At 40.4% G+C, this 21,493-nt stretch overlaps 1 protein-coding gene across 2 annotated transcripts in view; it reads right to left on the minus strand.

The window, feature by feature from the left end:
* Ubl3 (ubiquitin like 3) overlaps nt 1-21,493 on the minus strand; it is a 43,994-nt gene that overhangs the window by 13,200 nt on the left and 9,301 nt on the right. The window contains exon 2 of one of the 2 annotated variants that reach the window (XM_085685199.2): nt 16,089-16,175. The exons of the other annotated variant lie outside the window; for it this stretch is intronic. Coding sequence (XP_085541325.1) covers nt 16,089-16,130 — 42 coding nt within the window. The 5' untranslated portion in view covers nt 16,131-16,175. The remainder of the gene's footprint in view (nt 1-16,088; nt 16,176-21,493) is intronic. 2 annotated transcript variants of the gene reach the window in all.

Consider the following 21,493-nt stretch of genomic DNA (forward strand, 5'->3'; position numbering starts at 1 on the left):
AACATCTGCCTACTGTAAGTGGAGATAAAAGATCAGAAAGGTCTCTAACAAGTTCTTTTAGAACAATGGTTCTCAACCTGTGGATCGTGACCTCCTCAGAGCGGCATATCAGATATTCATGTTACAATTCATAACAGTAGCAAAATTACAGTGAAGAAATAGGAAAAAAAATAATTCTCCGGTTGGAGGTCCCAAAATGAGGAACTGTATTAAAGGGCTGCAACATTAGGAAGGTGGAGAACCATGTTCTAGAAAGTATTATATTTCCCCATTTCCTTGTAGTGTGTATTTCCAGAATCACATTCCAAAGAGTATTTTATATTTCCTGAACTGTTCAACTATTTATTGATTTATAAAAATTCCAATCACAGCACAAACAAGAAGCTATGAAGCTGTGAAGATGAACTGATGGTAACAGTGGCTAGCTTACTTGCTTTCATATGTAGATTTATTTTTCTATTGCCAGAATAAAGAAAAGAGGTGTTTATATGTGCAGTTTAGACTTTATATATGTAGTACAAAATAAAGTATCTAATATGTTACATGGTAAGTACTAATTCCCTATCAACATAGATTACTGAACATTGCAATAACCATATTCAGCCTAGCAAGTCACTAAACATTACTACAAAATATTCTTCTTTTAAGTACTTTATAATATACATTTATTTTGAAATAAGTTTGGGGAACTCTGGTAAAATTAAAATTCTATGAGAAGATTGACAGTGAATAAGGCTTGGGTATTTGTGTGTGTGTGTGAAGAGAGAGAGAGAGAGAGAGAGAGAGAGAGAGAGAGAGAGAGAGAGAGAGAGAGAGAAAGAAAGAGAAGGAGAGGAGTCGAGGGAGACACCACATACTGGGATATGTACACTGTGTGAAGATGGAATGCTGTGATTGGTTTAATAAAAAGTGGAATGGCCAATAGCTAGGCAGGAGGTATAGGTGGAACTTCCAGACAGAGAGAGGAAGTAGGAAATATTCAAGGTGAGCAAGGGAGATACCAGAAGATGCAGAGCAAGCAGGATGTGCAGGAGGAAAGGTAAGAGCCATGAGCCACATGGCAGAATGTAGATTAATATAAATGGGCTAAATTAAGTTACAAGAACTACTTAGGTGCCAAGCCTAGGCTATAGGCCAAGCTTTCATAATTAATAGGACGCCTTTGTGTCATTATTTGGGAGCTGGCAGGACAGAGAAAGACAATACAATCTGCCCCCTTTTATAGGTCAGGTCTCATTGGCCTGGCACTTTCAGGGTAGACTGAGCTGCCTGGCCAGTTAGTGGGTCTGCCTGTCTACAACTCCCCAGGGCTGGGAGTGTGTCAAACAGCTAACTACTTCTTATGCCTTCTCTTACAAGTATTTTATATCTCTTCTAGCCTCAATGCTTGAAAATTCTTGCAAATTACTACTGGAAATGTAAAATTTAAAAGTTCCCAATGTTATAAACTTATAAAATATGTTTCTAAAATCACGTTCTGGCTCTGCAGTGCATTAAAGCCTGACTACAGGCTATTCCTTTAAGATCCGCACACAGGACACCAACTAGCTGCTTCAAACTCATCCTAATATGCATGGCTTTTACATACACTGTCAACTAAGGAACAGATGTGAGAGATACTTACCTGCTCTGGGAAGGACATACAGGGAAGCCTTTGTCCTAAACAGGATTCTTACATCCCACAGTTCACTAGAGAACGGCTGTATATTCAGGACAGCTGTCCAGGAAACTAGGTACTGAGGATACTAAGTAAAGACAGGAGGAAGGGAGTTGGCAAAAACATGGTAGTAGAGAGCCCCTTGTCATACACTGAAATGTACTCCAGAAGGGGGACAACTCCCTTTCTCCTGCCTGCCTTCTCTTAGAGAAACACAGCAGTCCAATTTGTGTGTGTGTGTGTGTGTGTGTGTGTGTGTGTGTGTGTGTGTGTGTGTAAGTTGGCCTGAAATCACAGGAAAGGAAATCAAACACTGTCAATTGGCACTGAGGTTTCCCTTATGTATTCCCCAAATGACTCTAGCAGGTTGTATTGGTGTACTTTCTCCAGTCCATCTCCAGCCACTTAGTCACACAGGCAAATCATGGCATGACATGGGAGAGAGCTCTCAGGGACCAGTCTTAAACTTGTCTTGGTTTTGTTCCATCATCAGGTCTTCTACACCATTCCCTTTGTCTCCATCTCTTCTACCCACTCAGATCATCACTAAGCTCGCAGCGCTACATCAGATCGGACAGTAAGGGAACTAAGAGGCCAGCCATCAACAGCAAAGCATAATGAAGACCCCAGGTTTCTCCTAGATGAGGGTTTGCTGCGGTGCTCCTTAACTACGGCCAAGCCCTCTCTCCATTCCCCTAGGACTTCCTCAATACCTGACCTCAGTCTTCAGTCACACAGAGGGTTTACTTTTTCTTTCTAAGAAAACAAGTTCCGAAGCAAAAAAACAAACCTCTTTAATTTGTGACATACAAACTAAAATCTAGTCTTGCATTTCTCTGAATCATGAAACTTCAGAGGAATAAATTCTGAGAGAAAAAGAATTATTTACTGTAAAAGAGGTTTAGAAATGTACTCCCTTAAAAATCGTTAACCAAGTCCCAAGCTGTGGTGCTAAAGTGTATGAGGAAGCCAGGAGAGATTCACAGAAATGAGCATCAGAAAAGGTTTATTATCTAGAAAAAAGGAAGTTTAGTTTTTTTGGTTTGTTTTTTGTTTAGCATTATCAGTTTTGAAAACTCAATCTTAAAAATTTATTTCTGGTAGCACCAAGCATAATTATCATCTATACCATGAATTTTGGAGATGAGGTACCTTTGAACACATTGTTTCTTGATTAAATCTTGCTATCAGAACAAAATAGGGGGGAAATGCATTTTAAATAATCCATACAGTCACTGCCTAAAAAGAGAAGGCATTAAAAAAAAAAAAAAAGACAGACTTTCTGTCCTGGAGTCACTCTGTGGGCGAGGCTAATCTGAAATTTAGAGATCACTGCCTCTGCCTCCCAAATGCTGGAGTTAAGGGCATATACCACCACAGTTTTTGATTGGACGGGTGAATCAGTAACAGACCACGGTATGTCAGATTACAGCAGGATTCAGTGTCAACAGTTCAGTGACATATGCCTTATATATAAGAGAGTAATCTACTAGAAATCACTAAGAAAGTATTGTTTTCTACTACTTTGCTATTAAGCATGATTAGGTAAAAAGAAATCTCACTATTCTACATGCATTCTAGGATGCAAACTCTGACAAAGACCACAGTGATAATAGAAGACAGTTGCTCTGAGAAGTTTAAAAACCATCTAATTCTTTACATTATGTCTGTCAACTCATTATTCCAATGTGCTAGCAAGCACTCCTATTTATGAAGATGTTCTGTCTGGCTATGAAGAAAGCAATTGTTTCACGCTGCCTGCACTCTACAGTCCTATTCAGCTTGCATGAACAATTTGCATCAACCTGTGACTAGTGATACTGTCACTTAGTGGTGCCCCAGATAGCTATGACCTCATGGGCTCTTAATATTGAGGCTCTTATTTATTAATTAATGTCTCTGGAACATTCGTAAATTCTATCTTTAATACAATGGTGTTTTATTTATTATCATTAATTAAAATTTAAAACCCAAATATACTCAGGGTAAGTATAACAAATTATTCAGCAGGAAGGCTCATAAGACACAAACAAGGACAGAAACAACTAAATAATGGACGCATCAATGTTACTATGTAATATTAAATACAATCACTGGGAAAAATGCAGCACAAAACTGTGCTTCTGTGGGAGCTTCCTGAGCTAAGAGAGCTGCCCAGCATGAGCACTGGTGCCAGTCAGGGAGGTGACTGCTTTAGACTATCATTTAAAGATCCCTGAATCATTAACTATACTGCGGTCACGTGGTGATGGTGCACACCTTTAATCCCAGCACTCAGGAGACAGAGGCAGGTGGATCTCTGTGAATTTGAGGTCAGCTTGGTCTACAAAGTGAGTTCTAGGACAGCCTGTTACACACAGAAACCCTGTCTTGAAAAACAAAACAAAACAAAAAGTTATTCTTGCTACAGACAAATTCAGCAGCACTGAAAGCATTCATCCTAAAGTAGAGCTGAATGGAGGAAGCAGGTTTGTTTCCAAGAGAGTCTATCCGTAAAAGTCGGACATGCTATAATGAAGGCTAAAAGTAAGACATAAAGCAGTTCTCCAAGTGAAAAGGAACAGGGAGGGTCTCTGAAGACCACAGGGGTGATGTGTCAATCACTTGCTGACTGACCCCTTAAGTTGCTGACAACAGGCCAGTAATTCCAGTTGAACCACTGCATATAAGAGCAGGACGGTGAGGCAGTGGCTTGCCCTCTGACTAAGATGGAAGAGCAGCACAGTTGGAAATCTGCCCCCCACCTCCACTCCCAACCCAGAAGTGCAAGAGCAAAAGGGTAGGATGCGCAGTGTGAGAACAGAGGGGGCGCCACCTCCGCCTGCATTGGCTTCAGAATAATCAGAACCCTCTTAAAGTGGTGTATAACCCTTTGTGGATGGACCATGTTGGTATCTTCAAATCACACTTGTAAGTGAATTAACTTGTCCCAAACTACTTCAAAGTCTCTAGCAAGGATGTAGCATCAGTATCTAGGATCACTTCTGTACATTTTGTGAGTGATACTAAGTAGGAAAGGTGTCTGTTTCTAAAAGAAATAGCTTTAACACTTTAATTCAAAAGAAATGAGTTGTTTCCTAGCTCTTATGACAGCTAAGCAAAGACCAAAGAAGGAAGAATTAAAGACACTGCAAATGGAGGTGCATGGCAACACGAGAAATGGGGCTCCAAGGCTGCCTCTGTGCAGAGAAAATGTCACTTCCAAGTCTCTCTTAATTTTGGTCCTTTACATTAAAACCCGACTTACAGAAGAAAAGTTATAAACCATGACATAGTCCTCGTCTTAAAGTTAGCTCTAAGTTTATTCCAGTCTGTGTATGTTATCACTGATCGGGGCTTTGATTAGCTAGTCATACCTCCATGAACAGGACCAACTAAAGGCCAAAAATATTCAGAAAAAAACTGCATCTGAATTAAATACTCAGGCATTTTTCCTTGTCATTACTCCATAAACAATAGGACAAAGCAGTTATTTATATATTTCACATTAGCTGTTGCAAGCATCTACTGGGGACTCCACTGCATGGAGAATGTGTTAGGTTATGCACAAGTACTACCATTTCATAGGGGTCATCAGATTTTCAGGGTCCCACTGGGGGTCTAGAAACTTCTCCTCCTACACCAAAGTACAGTTGTAATTAGACTTTAAATTACAATTATAAACTGACATTCTATTTCCTTTTAAGGTATTTTAATGATCTGACCAAATCTTCCCAAATAACTGAAGATTCTTTCCAATGTAATAAACTAAATTTAAGAGCACAGGAGATCTTAAATTTTAGTGAACACAGCATTGAAATCATACTGAAAAGATCAGTAGCTGCACTGCCTAGTTTCATATCAACTTGATGCAAACTCGGTCATCAGAGAGGAGGGCGCTTCAATGAGAAAATGCATCTATAAATTCAGGCTGCAGGCAACCCAGTAGGACATTTTCTTAATTAGTGATATATGGGGGAGGGTCCAGCGCATTGTGAATGGTGCCATCCCTGGACTTGGTGGTCTGGGTTCTATAAGAAAGCAGGCTGAAGAAGCCATGAGGAGCAAGCCAGTAAACAGCAGCCCTCCATAGCCTCTGCATCAGCTCCTGCCTCCAGGTTCCTGCCCCATCGCTTTTGATGATGAACTATTATATGGAACTGTGAATGAAATAAGTCATTTCCTCTCCAACTTGCTTTTGGTCATGGTGTTTCATCACTACAAGAGTAACTCTGACTAAGACAGTCCAATGCTTGTTTAACATTGCAAGTACACAGAGCAGGAAGCACAAGAAGAGATGGCTGAGCAGGAGGAAAAGGAAACCATTGCAAACACATCAGGACGACTCCAATCACAGAAAAGGGCAAATAAGAGTTGGCGCGGATGTGGAAACTACAGCCCTCAAATGCTGCTGAGTGTGAAGGAGTGACCACTCTCCACAACAACTGCAGTTGCCCCCTGTGATTTAGGACCGCTAGACGGTGCAGTCCACTCTCCTGACTGTGCTAACAAAGCAGAGGGCACAGACACCTTTACCTGTTGGGGATGTTTTATCTGATGACTCCGAGTAAAATGACAAGACAGATTAAATTTCTTAAAATAGAAAATTAAAAACAAAAAGGGGGAGGGAAGACAGTGAGCAGGCTAAGGGTATTTGCTGTAACTGTGGGTGACATGAGGGTTCACCAGAGTAACTTCCACTTCCAGCAACACTTGAAACTTTCTACAAGGAAAACAACTGAAAATTGTTGTTAGAAGGTGGCTGATGATTTCCCAGGGAGGAAAAGACCTTTTTCTAGAAAGAAAATAATTCTATCAGAATTTAGGGACTTTTTCTATGGAATTCTTAGATTGCTACAGTGTCTCTAGGACCCAGGAGGCCTGTTGGGTTAAAGATGATTCCTGCCTACTCAAAGCCAGCTGTTGTCAATGACTCCCTCCCTAAAGAGACAGGTTCAGTACCTGCCATGAACCTAAAAAATGTCTTCCCTGCTATAGGCAAGACCCTGATTACCAGCTGCGGGGAACTGTCAGAATCACACTTCCCAACAACTCTAAGAAAGCTATGAACAAAATCTCTCAAGGATTCCTTCGCTATGGGTGGTACTCACTGTAAACAACTATTCAAACACACACAGGGACACACTCATACCCACTTTGCACATACTCACAAACACAAAATCTCTCAAGGATTCCTTCGCTATGGGTGGTACTCACTGTGAACAACTATTCATACACACACAAGGACACACTCATACCCACTTTGCACATACTCACAAACACATACAGGCACAAATTTCTCTGTTGACTGGAGGAAATTCATAGACTTCTCTTGTCTATGACACTGACTAATTTGATATTCATTCGAATCTTAAGATACATAAACACTTTCTGATAAAAACTGTACATATAAGCACTGAATTTTCTAGAATATACATGTTTTCAATATTTCCCATCTTCCAGGGCCTCAATTCTCTTAGGTAAAATAACAAATGATCTGATCATGTCAGTCTCATAACTTGGTCTGAACTCTATCACTACAGGGCAGAGGTATCATTTGCAGACTGTTTGTAACCTCCTACAGGACACTGAATTTAACTAGTATCCTCCAGAACTCATTTTCTAGATTTAGAGAAATTACAGAAAGACATTATGTGAGGGAACACGAATAGAAAGAGAAAACGGTTTGGTGCCTTTTATTCAAACAGTGACACAGCAATTACAAATTACTAACAAACAGTAAAAATATTTTCTGATGACACATCTTATGAAATAAACTGTAAAGAAAATGTTTCTAATGTATTTTCTTGTTCTCCATATTTTATTTCCTGTTTTCTGTGGGTCTGTAATTGTTTGCTGTAGACACAAAAACTCATCCGTCAGACAGATTAAAGGGAGGCTGAAAGAAAACTAAGAGTGAGGCACTCGTCAGATGAGACATGATGCTCACAGTCAGCACAGCTGTGTGTGGGGCCAGAGAAACCCAGTATTAAGGCAGTCATTGTGTCTGTGTGCGGCTGTCAGTCTGACAGGGTTAGCTGAGCCTCCCAATGCACTTCTTCTCATTGGGTGCAACAGCGAAGAAAGAACGATTCTAATGCTAGAACATTTTCCTAATGCTGTGACCCTTTCATACAGTTCCTCATGTTGTGGTGACCAGTCATAAAATTATTTTGCTGCTACTTCACAACTGTAATTTTGCTACTGTTATGAATCTGCGTTGCTACAGAAATGCAGGATATCTGACATGTAACCCCCAGGCTGAGAACTGCTGTGTTAGAGTGAGCGAAGCAATGTCTGTCACAGTTCCAATGCTGACATAACTTGCACACTAGTCACACTTGGGAACACTTATAGAAGTGTGTTTACTGAAAGATTAAAAGCCATAAGAAACTTACTGTGAAGCTTACATCTTCAAAGTGTTGTGAGTCTAGATTTGTGTGTGAAGAGTAATTAGCATCCATGAGAATGGCTGCCCCTTACTCTTCTTACCTGACCCTCCTGGTCTAGCATACATTTAGTCCTGTAAAACCTGAGTGCAAATTAAGTAGGCATGCACACTAAACCTCCACAACTAGACTGCAAACCCCGTGAGGGCAGAATCACAATGCATTTGACTCCTGGTTCTTTGCTCCTTTTTACTCTTCTTCCCACTATTAGCCAGTTCTTCACAGTATCTGTGGTAGCACAGGCAATAAATATCCTCAGGAAACTCAAACAAGAACTGCACCAGCTGATCGTCCTCCCCAAAGTACGTCAATAAAATCACCAGGGGCCATTTAGAGAGGAAGGGAAATGCCATGATTGCCATGGCAGACTGGGTCTCCCACAAGCCTCAGTGGCTGAGTTCCCATAGTAAACACATAAGGTCCTCTTAAGAAGCTAGCAGCACCCTACATTTTCAGTGTCTATAATGGTCCTTTGGACCACCTCAGTATAAATAAGCATTCATGAAGCACATATGGTTAGAAAATACAAAGAAGGCAAGAGCCTCTAGTGGTCTCATTTGCTGCAACACACCAAGATATAAAGACTATTACTTAGGAGATAAGGGGTATCTTTTGCAGAGTTCTTCATTCTTTTAAAACTATTTTTTCAAGACAGGGTTTCTCTGTGTTAACAGCCCTTGATGTCCAGGAACTCATTTTGTAGACCAGGTTGGCCTTGAACTCACAGAGATCTGCCTGCCTCTGCCTCCCAAGTGCTGGGATTAAAGCTGTGCGCCACACCACCCAGCCTCTAATTTCTTACTGGGTAATGTTTTGAATTCAACTGAGATTTCCTATTCTAGATTCATGGACACTAAAGAAAGTTGTTAGAGAAAACCCCTAGACGAGGGGACACACATTGTAGAAAGAGAACACAGTTCAGTGTCTCCTCTCTTTAAACACGGGCATGCCAATTACAAATTACTGATAACTAGTAAAAAATGTTTTCTGAAGGTTCACCTTATCAAATAAGCTGTAAAGAAAACCTCAAGTTTTAGGATCTATTTAGGAATTCACCAAACTTCATCATTTTAGTAATGTATGATGTATTTTAATTGGTGGTGATAACAGCAGGAATCATAATACTTATTGTTTACTCTAATGTTTGAAACTGCTGCCTATAATTATTCAAGGTAAAGATTGTTACCCTTGTTTTCCATCGACAAACTCCAGCTTCAGTGAATTCAAAGTGGAATATCCACTGCAGCTCTGTCTTACATTGTTGAGGATAAGCCTTTAATATTAGCACTCAGGAGGCAGAGGCAGGCAGATCTCTGTGAGTTTGAGGCCAGTCTCGTCTACAGAGTGAGTTCCAGGACAGACAGGGTTGTTACATGATAGAGGGGATTTTTAAAGGTATTTAAATCCTTGGAAAAAACCCAGTGACCCACCCTTCTCTTTGAGGAGCATGCTGTGTGGTGTGTATCTTCTCAGAACAGTCACCTACAGAGTCTCCCCTACTTAGTGCAGCTAGAAGAGCCACTAAGAAGCTCTTCTCAGAAGTCTGTCTTCACGTATTCTTACTGTATGGAAGGATGAAATGAGTGTTAACACTCAAGATGTCAAGCTGTAGCTGGAAAGATGTGCAACCATGAGGACCAGCAGAGCCCAGCACCCACATCACAAGTCAAGCATAGGCTCATGTCATGCTTGTGTCCTCAGTGCTGTGGGGTCTTTCTGGTTGTCAGCCTCGCCAAAAAATAGAAGCTTTGGTATGAAGAAGATTGCCTCAAAGAGGGAAAGCAGAGACTGATAGAAGACACCACACATCCTCCCAGGCCCTGGGCCTCTGCTTGTACAAAGAGTCAGTTGTACTTGCACACACACACACACACACACACACACACACACAATAATTTTGTATATGTGTATAAGAGTAAAGATTTGAGAAAACTACGGGCTTTAGAAACACACCTTCTATATCAGCAAATTATATACATGGTATCCAATGGATAAACTGCTGTGGAGAAAAACAATTCCACTAATGACAGTTTTCATGTATAAATAATGACTGACTGACTCATTAACCTTTACATTGTTCCTTTTCAAAAAGGAAAAGACTCAGAAAATACCTAATGCCAGGCTGGAAAACAGGGTTCAACACTCTGCCAATTCCTACTGACTTATAATAGCTTCCAGAAAAGCAACACAACAAACTACTCCATTAAGGATCGGATCCTGAAGCCATCCTGGGTCAGTGTAAACAAGCTGTGATTAACAGTCATGCCTGAGATGATCACAGTGTAGTGCTGCAAGGCCATTTATGTAATGCCAATTTACAAGGCAGTCATTAATAATCTACTCTATACCATTAAAATCACCTCCCAAAGTCCTTAGCAATTTGAAGAAATTACATTTTATTTATGTTTTTGCATATGTGAGGGCACATGTATGTCAGGGTACAAATGGAGATTAGAAGAGAACTTTCAGGAGTTGGTTCTCTTTCTACCATATGGGTCCTAGAGATCAAATGAAAGTCATCAGATGTGCTGGCATCTTTAGGCACTAAGACGTCACTGGCCCCTAAGATGGAAAAAGACCAGTTAAACACTCAGTGTGTGGCTACTGTCCCACCGTCCTACTGCACACTGCGGCTCTACAAAATATCTGTATGCGTGTCAGTCCACAGGGTGCCACCCCCTCACTCCTCAGCTTGTAGGCCACTCACCAAATAGGTCTATCTGAATTATGCAGGAAGCAGTGACTCCAATCCCCAGTTACGTCTAGTTGTAAAACTGCAAGCTAGGAGTTATCCTTTTTTCTATCAGAAAAGTTAATTGAAAAGAAATAGATTTCTTTAGGGCCTGGGACACAGTTCAATGTGGAACATCTCCCTAGCGTGTGTTCAATTCACAGCACTGAAAAAGATTTCCAGTTACCTATAGAACATTAAAACACAGCATATTTAATTCAGTATCAATTTGTCTTCAAAATAATATAAGTACTCATCATCCATTCAGGAGTTCTTTGTAGCATCTGTCATAGACACACTGGCAACATGGAGTGAGAAGCAGCCACAGGCCTCTGTCAACACGTTCACTGTGGATGCTGTGTGGCCATGTGGCAGGGAAGGCAAGCCTTTAGCCAGGCAACCGCACACAGCGCTCCAGTGGAAACCACAGCCTTCTAGAAGAGGGTACTTGGGAGGAGGTGGACAAAGCCTTTGTTCAGGCAGCTCTAAGGTCAGAAAAGGGAGGCAGTTGTGACTGCACAACACCATACTGCAGGCCATGAAGACTTCAAGTTAGGAAAGGAAAGTACTTGGCACATTTGGGGAAACAGACAACAGTAGCAACTTGTGGGAATTCACATATTTTTTTTTAAACAAAGAAGCAAATTACTGTCAGTAGGAACCAAAATCTGAATAAATACTAAAAACCAATGTAAGCTAAAGGCAAGTACATCTTGATAAAACACAAAAAGTTGTAGTCACTAACTCAAGTACTATTCTTTAATTCACTCTGTTTAATTCACTGTTTCAAATGAGAATAAAGGAGCCTTCGGTCAGTGCAGTGCTTGTGTGCTTGGGGAGGTGAATTGGAGCCACCTTTTGAATCCTGAGGTAAGTAGCAGAGGAAAAAGACATCACAGAATTAGTGACACTTCTCTGAGTATCTAATGAAATGAGGTTCAGAATTATAAAAGTAGCTATGTGTTCCAGAAGATTAACTTCTATTCTGAGTAACTGGCCTACTCTAAGGGAAAATAGTACCTTTGAGGTCCCATTTATAATGTTTCTAAAATTAGAATATGTAATTTTGCTACAGGTTTTGTGACCTAGTTCCTCAAATATTACAAGCAATGAAGTTTGTCAACAGTTACATATTTTAGTGTTTACCTAAAACTGTATTCACTTACAGATTTTTATCAAGAAAAACAAATATATTTTACCAGACAGCAAGCTTAATTTAGAAAAGAAATTCATGGCAGTAATGTAAAAATGCTAAAAATAAACCAGAAATTCCTGTTGTTCACATAAAGAAACCATTTTCTACACAGCGAGAGACACAAGTGCATAATGAAAAACAATGATAATTTCATTTCTGAGGTGCCAGGCCAAATATTGCACACAGGCAGAGGAGAAAAGACCAAGACAGTTTACAGTCAGTCAAACACGGGTACACATCCTCTCTGAAGCACTGCACCAGACTCAGGACTCAAGAATGACACATTCATGATCTACACCTGTGTCGTCAGGCCCTGTGGCAATGGCCTAAATTTGGTGAAGGTGGTTTGTGGGGCTGCTGTCTGCACAGAAAGCTTTACGGTGGACAGTGCAGCACTGCTGCTATTAGCTGGGCACATGTGCTAGCAGTCAGACAAAGTTCCAAGACAGAATAATATAGTCTTTACACAATACATTCTATTACCTAATTTTAATGTCTACTTCAGGGAAAAAAAGCTGTCATGTCTTGTGAGCTGTCTTGCCTATTTTAGAGAACTGGCCCACACTGGTAGGTAGGAACGACTCAGGAAGGCATCTGCTTCTGCATAGAAATGTTATTAAAAGAAAATCAATTTCTTCCTCTTCCATTAAATACATGTTGAATAAATATTTAAAGAATATTATTATTAGCTCCCAGATGACATGGTGTGGACCATCCCTAAGCTCAGGAGCAATTGCAATGTTGCTGCAGTGTGACTAAGAACCAAACAGAGTTGTCAATTGTGGCACACTGCACAGCAGACCCCCAGGAAAAGGGCTCAAGGGAGACTCCTCTTTAGGAGCTGCTGAGAGAGAAGGCAAGGGGGAAAACGCTCCTGATGAATCAACCTACTACAGACTTCTGATATCCCATAGATGGACTGCTTTAAAACAAACACAAGCATTTGAAATGGTCATGAATCTACTATAGAGTCAAGAAGCTAACACAAAAATTCCTGTACCCAAGTTCATGCTTTCTGACATTAAATTTGTTAACGTCCTGAAAAAAAGTAAATTTGAAAGCTCCAGGAGCCAAACAATATTCACAATGCGCAATTAGAAAACAAAAAGCCTCATTTTACTTTTGTTCATCTAAAGGCCACTTTAGCCCCAAACACAAGCTGTTTTCTCAGTCTACAACCACAAACAGCAGCTAGCAACGTTTGTGGGGTACAAACATCTGGGTGAATTCTTGGTGTACTTCTCAGGTTGCACACAAATAAATTCATATGGGGGCTTCAGATGGGTTCCCCAAATACTGAACAACTCTGACGTAGCAGGTTACAGTCCAAAGAGAAAACTACCAAAGACATCTAGAAGCCCCTCCTTCCTGCAGTAAAGGACAGGACTTACCTTACTTTCCGGGGCTACCTCAAATTCGATAATCTACACACATTTGTAATGTAGGTAATTTCAGCATCCTCCCATAGTTACCATTTTTTTTTTGATTTCCTCCCCCTACTGTCAGCAGGGTTGACTTAGACTAATGACATGTAAATGAAATAGGAATGAAATCATTTGAACTGTGGCCCTTCTATAAACACTGCAATAGCAAAGAATTTTAGTATTACTTCTATGCTATTTTGTGTATAGACCCTTTCTTCTCTCCAAGCTACCTGGCCTTGGGGATGCTGTCTAGGCTGGGAAAAACAGCCATGACCTGTGGAGTACTTATCTTGGGAAACAACCATTCTCACAGAAGCTATCTGTCGGGACTATAAGTGCAAAGGTCTTGCGATGGGCTGAATTTTTAATTGTCTAAACTACCAGCAAATACGTCAAAAGGAAAAGGGAAAAGGATACTCCATGTTAACCTCTGAGAACGTCTAGGAGTGTATTTTATAAGTCTGGTTACAAGAGTCTGTTTTTGCTGCTGGAGGGCAGAGATTGCTGTAAACTGGAATCATCTAGACTGTCTTCCAAGACGTAAAACTCCATAGAACTCAGGTTTTATTGACTGCTTGCTATGATTCCCCAAACACAAATGCTCAACCAATGCTACTAGGCTGATTTCTCAGTTATTTTAAAAAATAGGATCTGTAACCCAAGCCTTACAGTAGAGCATAATTAGAGATGCTTTTTAAAGTTACATCATCAGAAGATTAATACTAGAATCAAGTTTGTTTAATGAAATATTTAAATACAAATCCACACACGCATATATGAATGAATTGTGTATTACATGTGTTCAATTCCTCCTCCACAGCTGCCAGTTTAGCAAATTACTGTGGTTCATTCAGCAACTGTAGCTGAGGTCCTCATTTCAAGTCCCCAGGATAGCACACATTATGTGCAAATGCACTCCCCAGAAGCTGCACTACACCACCACTTAGCTGGGCAAGGAAGGAAAGTAAGAGAACAAGACCAGATCACCCCTCACAGGCTTTCTTCTTCACGATCAAGACATCTAAATTTAAACCGAGGGGAAAGGATACTATCACCCGCATCCTTTTCAGTCAGGAAGAGAAAGTTAATATCTATAAAGCCTTCACACCACAGGAACCCAGAGATACTTCCCATCAATTATTTAAGAAACAGCTAGTCTCTTACAGAGCAGAGAAAAAAGAGGGTTAGGTCACTTGATCAGAGTATAAACACTATGTGCTTCCTTCCTTTTCCTGCCAATAAAATGGCAGAGGCCTAATGAGTTCTCAAATAAAGCTAATCAATCATTTTAAGGATATTTCTCTGGCCAAGATCTATTTCTCAACAATGATGTTTTTCTGTAACTGTTAAAGTTACCATATTTTAAAAGTACTTATTTCATACAACATGTATGAAACAAATGTGTTTGTGATCAATACTGAGTATGTAACAGTTCGCATACTCAGACAGCAGACTTAAATAAAAACCTAAGAACTGGAAATTCCCTCTGTAAGGCTCTCCCCCTTTCTCAATGTTCCCTAAACAAAAGCCACTTAAAGACATTCTCAAATGTTTCACTTTTCAGAGCCTTCAATTCAAATTGCTAAAAGACAGTGTGACTATATAAGCTTTGTATCTAAATTCTTGATAATATTAATGTTCATGATTTTTAAGGCGTGATTAGGGAATTATAGATTTTTTGGTTTTTCAAGGAATTATAGATGTTTTAAAATAACTATAATACAGTTATATAATCATACATTTTGTTAGCTTTCTTTTTAATGCACATTTTTCAAAACCATTCTTCCATCAAAAAGGCCACCATTTTTTGTAAAGAAAAAAAGTTAGAAAAGAACCATATTGGCAAATTAGAAATAATTCAGAAAGAACCCCAAGGATGTGCTTTCACTCAAAGAATTAATAATCAATCTTCATCAATGTCAAGGAACAGACAGCAAGATCTGAGACCTGTCACTGGAGAGAACTCAAGGACATCCCACTCCCAAACTTTTCTATAGGGAACTACAAAGCAAATGTCAGTCTTTCAAGAACCCCGAAAGGTTCCATCTCCAATGGTTAGATAAAGTCTAACAAGGTCTCTTATTTAACTCACAGCACTAACAGAGCCTGCTTTCTTGCTTTGTGGGGGTAGTTATAATAAAGTTCCCAGTGACAGCAGTATGTCAGGAAACTACAATGAGGTTTACGAGGATCAACAGTCTCAGGGAGAGACCCTCCGCCACTTTACAGTAGAACAGATGGTCCACAGTCCTTGCAACCCATGAGCTTTTCACTCATGATTCCTATTACTTGAAACTGCATTTTATATTATGTGTAACTTTTTTCTTGTGAGCTACTTTCTACTCTATTTTTGGCCTGTTGTCCTAAAGCCTTAACAATGAACAGCACTGAAAACAGTCCCGTGTGCAGTGGACTTTGACCACACGCTAAAGACCCCAGGCTGAGCCATGTAGCTGTTCCATTTCTGTGTTACATGAGCGCTGTCTCTGATGTTTGGGTTTCCTTCTCCCAGACAGGGCTTACTATGTCCTGCAGCCCATTCTTTGGCTCTTGTCCTCCTTGTTCAGATGTCAGGGCTGACAGCACCACTCGCAGCTTAATGCTGCCTACCTTATCGTAATAAATAGTTCAGTACACCTTCCTTGAGTCCTACCAAGTTCTGGAAAAAATGCCTGGGTTTCAATCCTGGCTTCATCACACAGCAGCAAGTTGCTTAAAAATCTCTTTTCGGTTTCCTTACCTGTAAAATAGAGTAATGCTACCTCAGAGAATTGTAGGAAACGTAAGTTAACATGTATAAACCACTTGGACTAGTGCTCGCTGGCCCATCAATACCTGCTCACTGAACTGTATGTATTTAATTGCTGAAAGTAATGTGAAGCAAGGAGATGTAGATCAGAAAAGGATCTGTAGTAAAAAGCTATGAAATGTTTACCATTTCCTTACTCTGTTAACAAGACAAGGATGTGATTACACCAACTGCATTACAGAGTCTCCCTTACGCCACTAAATTGACCACGGAGAACAATGGAATACCCAACTCTGTGACACAGAAAAGACACACACACACACACACACACACACACACACACACACACACACTTAAAAACACTTTAAAAAGTCAGACACCCACTCACTTCATTGAGAAGGCTGATTGTGTAAATCACATTACTACCTTATCCAACAAAGTAGCCAGCAGCACATGTTCCTATTTTCACTCTAACTAAATACAATCCTCCATGACACTAGCCAAACAACAAGTGCTCAACAGTCTCAGGCGACTAGTGACTAGTTTACTGCAGAGTTACAGGGCTAGTTAGCATTTCTGAGTATTCACTGTGCTAGGTACTGATAAACCAGTCTGCCTCCATCTTGAAAGCCATCAAGACAAACTAGGTCCATCCCTGTTTATGATTAAACCCGTTTCTTGAGGACTGAACAATATCCCACCTGTAACCTTAACTGCAAATAATTCTGTACTACCTATTCCAGGAATAACAATCATGTCTTGTTTCAAAAAGTTGTAATGGCCATCTTGTGACCTTTGTTTCAAAAGGTTATGACTGCCTTGATTGCTTGTTTCTATGACTGCCTTGTATGCCCACCTTGCAACCAACCATCTTTGTTTCAGGAGGAGGTTGTAACTATCTTGTTGTGCTTATGTTCTGCTCCTGTAACCCCACCTATTTTGCCCACCAAATCCTCCATTTGGAAACCCCCAACTCCTGAGCTACAAAAGCTTTGATTCCCACACATCCAATGCTGACCTCTCGAACCCCGCCTTAGGGGAAAATAGTCCTGGTACAGGAATAAAAAAGCTTGCTTAATTAGTTGCTTGTTTTAATTTGGAGATGATAATTTGGGTTGGTGGTCTTTCTCTTCAAATCTTTGAATTAACAGTACTATAGCAAGCACAGGCAGGGGTACAGAAAGGTAAGTCATCTTTGTCCTTAAAGCACATACGTACACTCTGTCTAATGGGCAAACAGCAATATTTACAATTGCTACAATAAAGGTAGCTGTATTGAGAGCAATCATTTGTGGTGCCTGCTCTGACTTCTAGAACAATGAGCACCATTCTCATCCTTTATCAACTCCTGATCCTGTCTTCATCCTGCAGGCTGGACTTTGTTCATGCAGGCTTCCACAACAAGTGATGCTGTTACTGCTCTCTACATATACACCCCTGAACCATCAGAACCAGAGATACCAATATCTGGGCAGAATGTTAGTTCTGTCCCTCGGGTGCTTTACACTGAAGGGAAAAACCACCCTGCCACTCTGGTGTTTTTCTTGTCTCTCCGAGGAGACAACTCCAAGGAGACAGCCTTGACCGCCTGTCTCTGCTGGATTACGGTTCACAACGTATGACGTACTAAGTGGCTGATGCCTGGCCACACTATAGATAAACTAACACTGCAAAGGAGGAGAGGCACATTTTAGGCGGAAAGGGAAGACTAGACTGCAAGGAGGAAAGAGAAGGAAAGAAAGAAAAGCAGAACAGCAAATGGCAAGATTTGTGGACAAGCAGGGCAACTGCAGGACAGGAGACAGGACTGTAACCCCAAATGCCTAAGCCTGAATGCTTCCCTGGCTAGGAGCCTAGTCCTATTAGCCAGTGAATGAAGACCAGTCATTGTCAAGCAAAACAGTAGATAATGAGGCTTTCAAAAAGAAAACCTAGAGAAATGATGCAAGGCATATAATAACAGAAAGAAGTCTCCTGGAGGTTAAAGGTGGTAAGAACAACATAAGAGAATTGATTTAAGAGACTTGGAGGAAAATAATTGGCTCCAATCACTGACAGGCTCTACCTAGCACAGTGGCATCTAAATATGTTGCTGCCAAATTAATGAGGAAAAAAATGAGATCACTTTATATTAGTAACAAACAAAGCTGGACACATAACAAAACTTTAAAGGACCGGCAGAAGAAACAGTGAAGACTGGGCTACAAGGGACCAGTGACATCATACCTAACTTTCCACTGAAAACTACAACATTCTGTGATCATCACTGTCACTAATAATCTGGCTCTTTGAAAACACACACACACACACACACACACACACACACAGAGAGAGAGAGAGAGAGAGAGAGAGAGAGAGAGAGAGAGAGAGAGAGACAGAGAGAGAGACAGAGAGAGAGAGACAGAGAAGGCAGGAACAAAGGCATGGGAAGATGCCATCGTCTCTAGACCCTTGCCAATGATTAGGAAAGGCCCCAGAGGAAGTGTAACCCATTTTTACTGGCTCAAAAATACAAGTTCTGGGATTCTGTACTACCAAAATAGCCAGAAATGGAGGACCCCATGGTTAGTGGCCCATATCTTTAACCCCAGCACTTGGGGGGCAGAGGCAGGTGGGTATCTGTGAGTTCAAGACCAGACTGGTCTACAGAGTGAGGACAGTCATGACTACACAGAGAAATCCTGTCTCAAAAAATCGAAAGAAAAAAAAGGAAAGAAAGGAAGGAAGGGAGGGAGGGAAGAAAGGAGGAAGGGAAAGGAAGGGAAGGGAAGGGAAGGGAAGGGAAGGGAAGGGAAGGGAGGGAGGGAGGAAGGAAGGAAGGAAGGAAGGAAGGAAGGAAGGAAGGAAGGAAGGAAGGAAGGAAGGAAGGAAGGAAGGACAGACGAACAAGTGAGCTAAGAAGGGCTCTCACCTAGCCTCACTAACTATACTTGAAATTTAGACTTTACCAAGAAGAGGCATCTTGGTAAATACACCAAACTTCAACTGAGACCTTAATAGGGCCACACACCAGAAGAGAGAATATCAGAAGAAGCTGATATTCGGCCACATGTCATATATCAGTCACAGATGTATGCACTTGAGACTGTGTCTCTAACTGCTAGGTGAGAATATAAGACCCTACCTGGAGAAATAGACATATTCAGATTTTCTATAATTTTTCATCAAAATCCAAGGAAAAACAAACAGATAATTAAAAAGAAGAGCATAGAAACATTTCATAACAACGAGTAATGAACCCAAGAAAACATGAGCTCATCATGAGAAACTGAACCTACATGTGCTTTAGGACTGCACATACAAAACTGAGTAACTGGGTACTGGAAAGAGAAGATAAATGAGCCACAAGACAGGTTGGCAGAAAATATCCAAACAGTGAAAGGACACAATATTCATATAACGCAAGTCTAAAGTATAAAGGGGACTTAATATACTTAATATTACTTAATGTAGGCACACCTATAAACATGGCACTCAGCTGAGACAGGAGGCTCATGGAATTAAGTCTACCTAAAGCTACACAAAAAGACTGTCTCAAAAACTAAAGGAGAGCACACACTAGGAAAATTTCCAAGTGACAAAAGGTAGCAAACTCAAGGAAGGTTATCTACAAATTGCCAAATAACTACCAGAAACAGCTCTACACAAATCATAAAGCCTGAAAACAAAAGACAAATAATAATCCCAAAGGCAGCAAAGAGAAACACTAGCCACAAAAGGGATGAGAGGTGCACAGGCTGACTTGAAGGCACAGGGAGGCCACATGCACTAGGACTACCCTGAGGGCACTCAAACTACAGGGCCTAAATTTAAAGATCAAAGAAGATGCACTGTTAGCCAGACACAGAGGAGACTTGTACAATACAAGCAACACTGAAAGGACTTCTTTAAGTGAAAGCAAAATCACCCATGTGCAAATGTAGCAACACAGAAAGAAATGAAGATCCCAGAGTATAATTGCTGGAATAATTTAAGTACTGATTTTTAAACAACTGCATCACTGCTATTACCATTGTTACTATTATTTCAACAACAATGTCTTTGGGTTTAAAATAAAGCTTAAAGAGGAGAAGACTGGACTAAGATGTAATAAAGTCCATTGATTACTTAGGATTGAAGACAGTAACTTTAGCCCAGGCCCAGTAAGGCAAAGAGCATGGTCATCTTCAGCGTAAGCAGTGAAGACAGTAGGAGGATTGATAACAAACACACTAGAGAGCGTAGATTAAGTACTTTACGCTTCCAAAAAAAAAAAAAAAAAAAAAAGCAAAGCAAGAAATAGGAAGGACTGACGGTGGGAGTGGAAAACCAACCCAGAGAAGGCACTAGTAGTTATCACACTGGAGCAGAGCCCACTGGGTGATGACACTCAGATTTATTTCAAGGCCAAAGAAAGTTGTAGAGGCCAAGAAGGAAAGCAGAAAGATGGCAAAGGTTGTAAGTAGACTGCTCCAGCAGGAAAATGGAACACCCATGAATGCATTCTCAGCCAATAACCCAGCCTCACTGGCACAAGGCAAGGTCTGAGGACTGAGAGAGCATACAGTCAGCAAAACCTGGAAACTGTAATGCACTTCTTTCTACTGAATGTTGAGGGGGGAGTCACTAGCAAGCTACAGAGTGTGAACCCTAGAATCGCAAAGCAAAAAAAAAAAAAAAAAAAAAACAACAACAACAAAAAACCCCTGTATATTTACAGATAAAATAGATTAGGCATGATTAGTAAATTTGACTTAGTTGGTATTTATGGTACATCACACCCAGGTTCCAAAAACTACAAAGCAGGTTGACCTCAACAAATGACCATTTTGTGAAATCATAGGACAAATGGTTCCAGGTAATAACAGCATTAAACATGGTGTAAAAAACAAAACAAAGAAAGTCGCCAATGCCAAAATGCTATCTAACACATTTCTAGGTAACTCATAGGTCAACAGAAACACCAGAGTGGAAATCTTAAAGCATACTGAATTATTTTTTGAAATTTAAATACACTTTGATTAAAGGATAATAAAAAGAATAGAGACTGAACTTGTGTGATCTAGCTAAATTTGTATTTAGAGGGAGATTTCCTACATAAACAACGTATGAACTAAAATGGGACTGGCTGGTAATGAATGAATGACTAAGAATAACAAGGTAAATTCTGTTAAAGGAGAAGGGGAAAGATCAAACAGAAACTAGCAGAAAATGAACTTTAAATTGGCTTCCTGAAATCACCAAGATAAGGAAACACAAGTTACTAGTAAGCAAATAGATTTTAAGAGCAGGAGTCATCAAAATGACCAGAATACTGAAAAAATTCAAGG

The sequence above is a fragment of the Myodes glareolus genome, chromosome 2 (assembly GCF_982192425.1).
Source record: "Myodes glareolus chromosome 2, mMyoGla1.1, whole genome shotgun sequence".
NCBI classification, from domain to species: Eukaryota; Metazoa; Chordata; class Mammalia; order Rodentia; family Cricetidae; genus Myodes; species Myodes glareolus.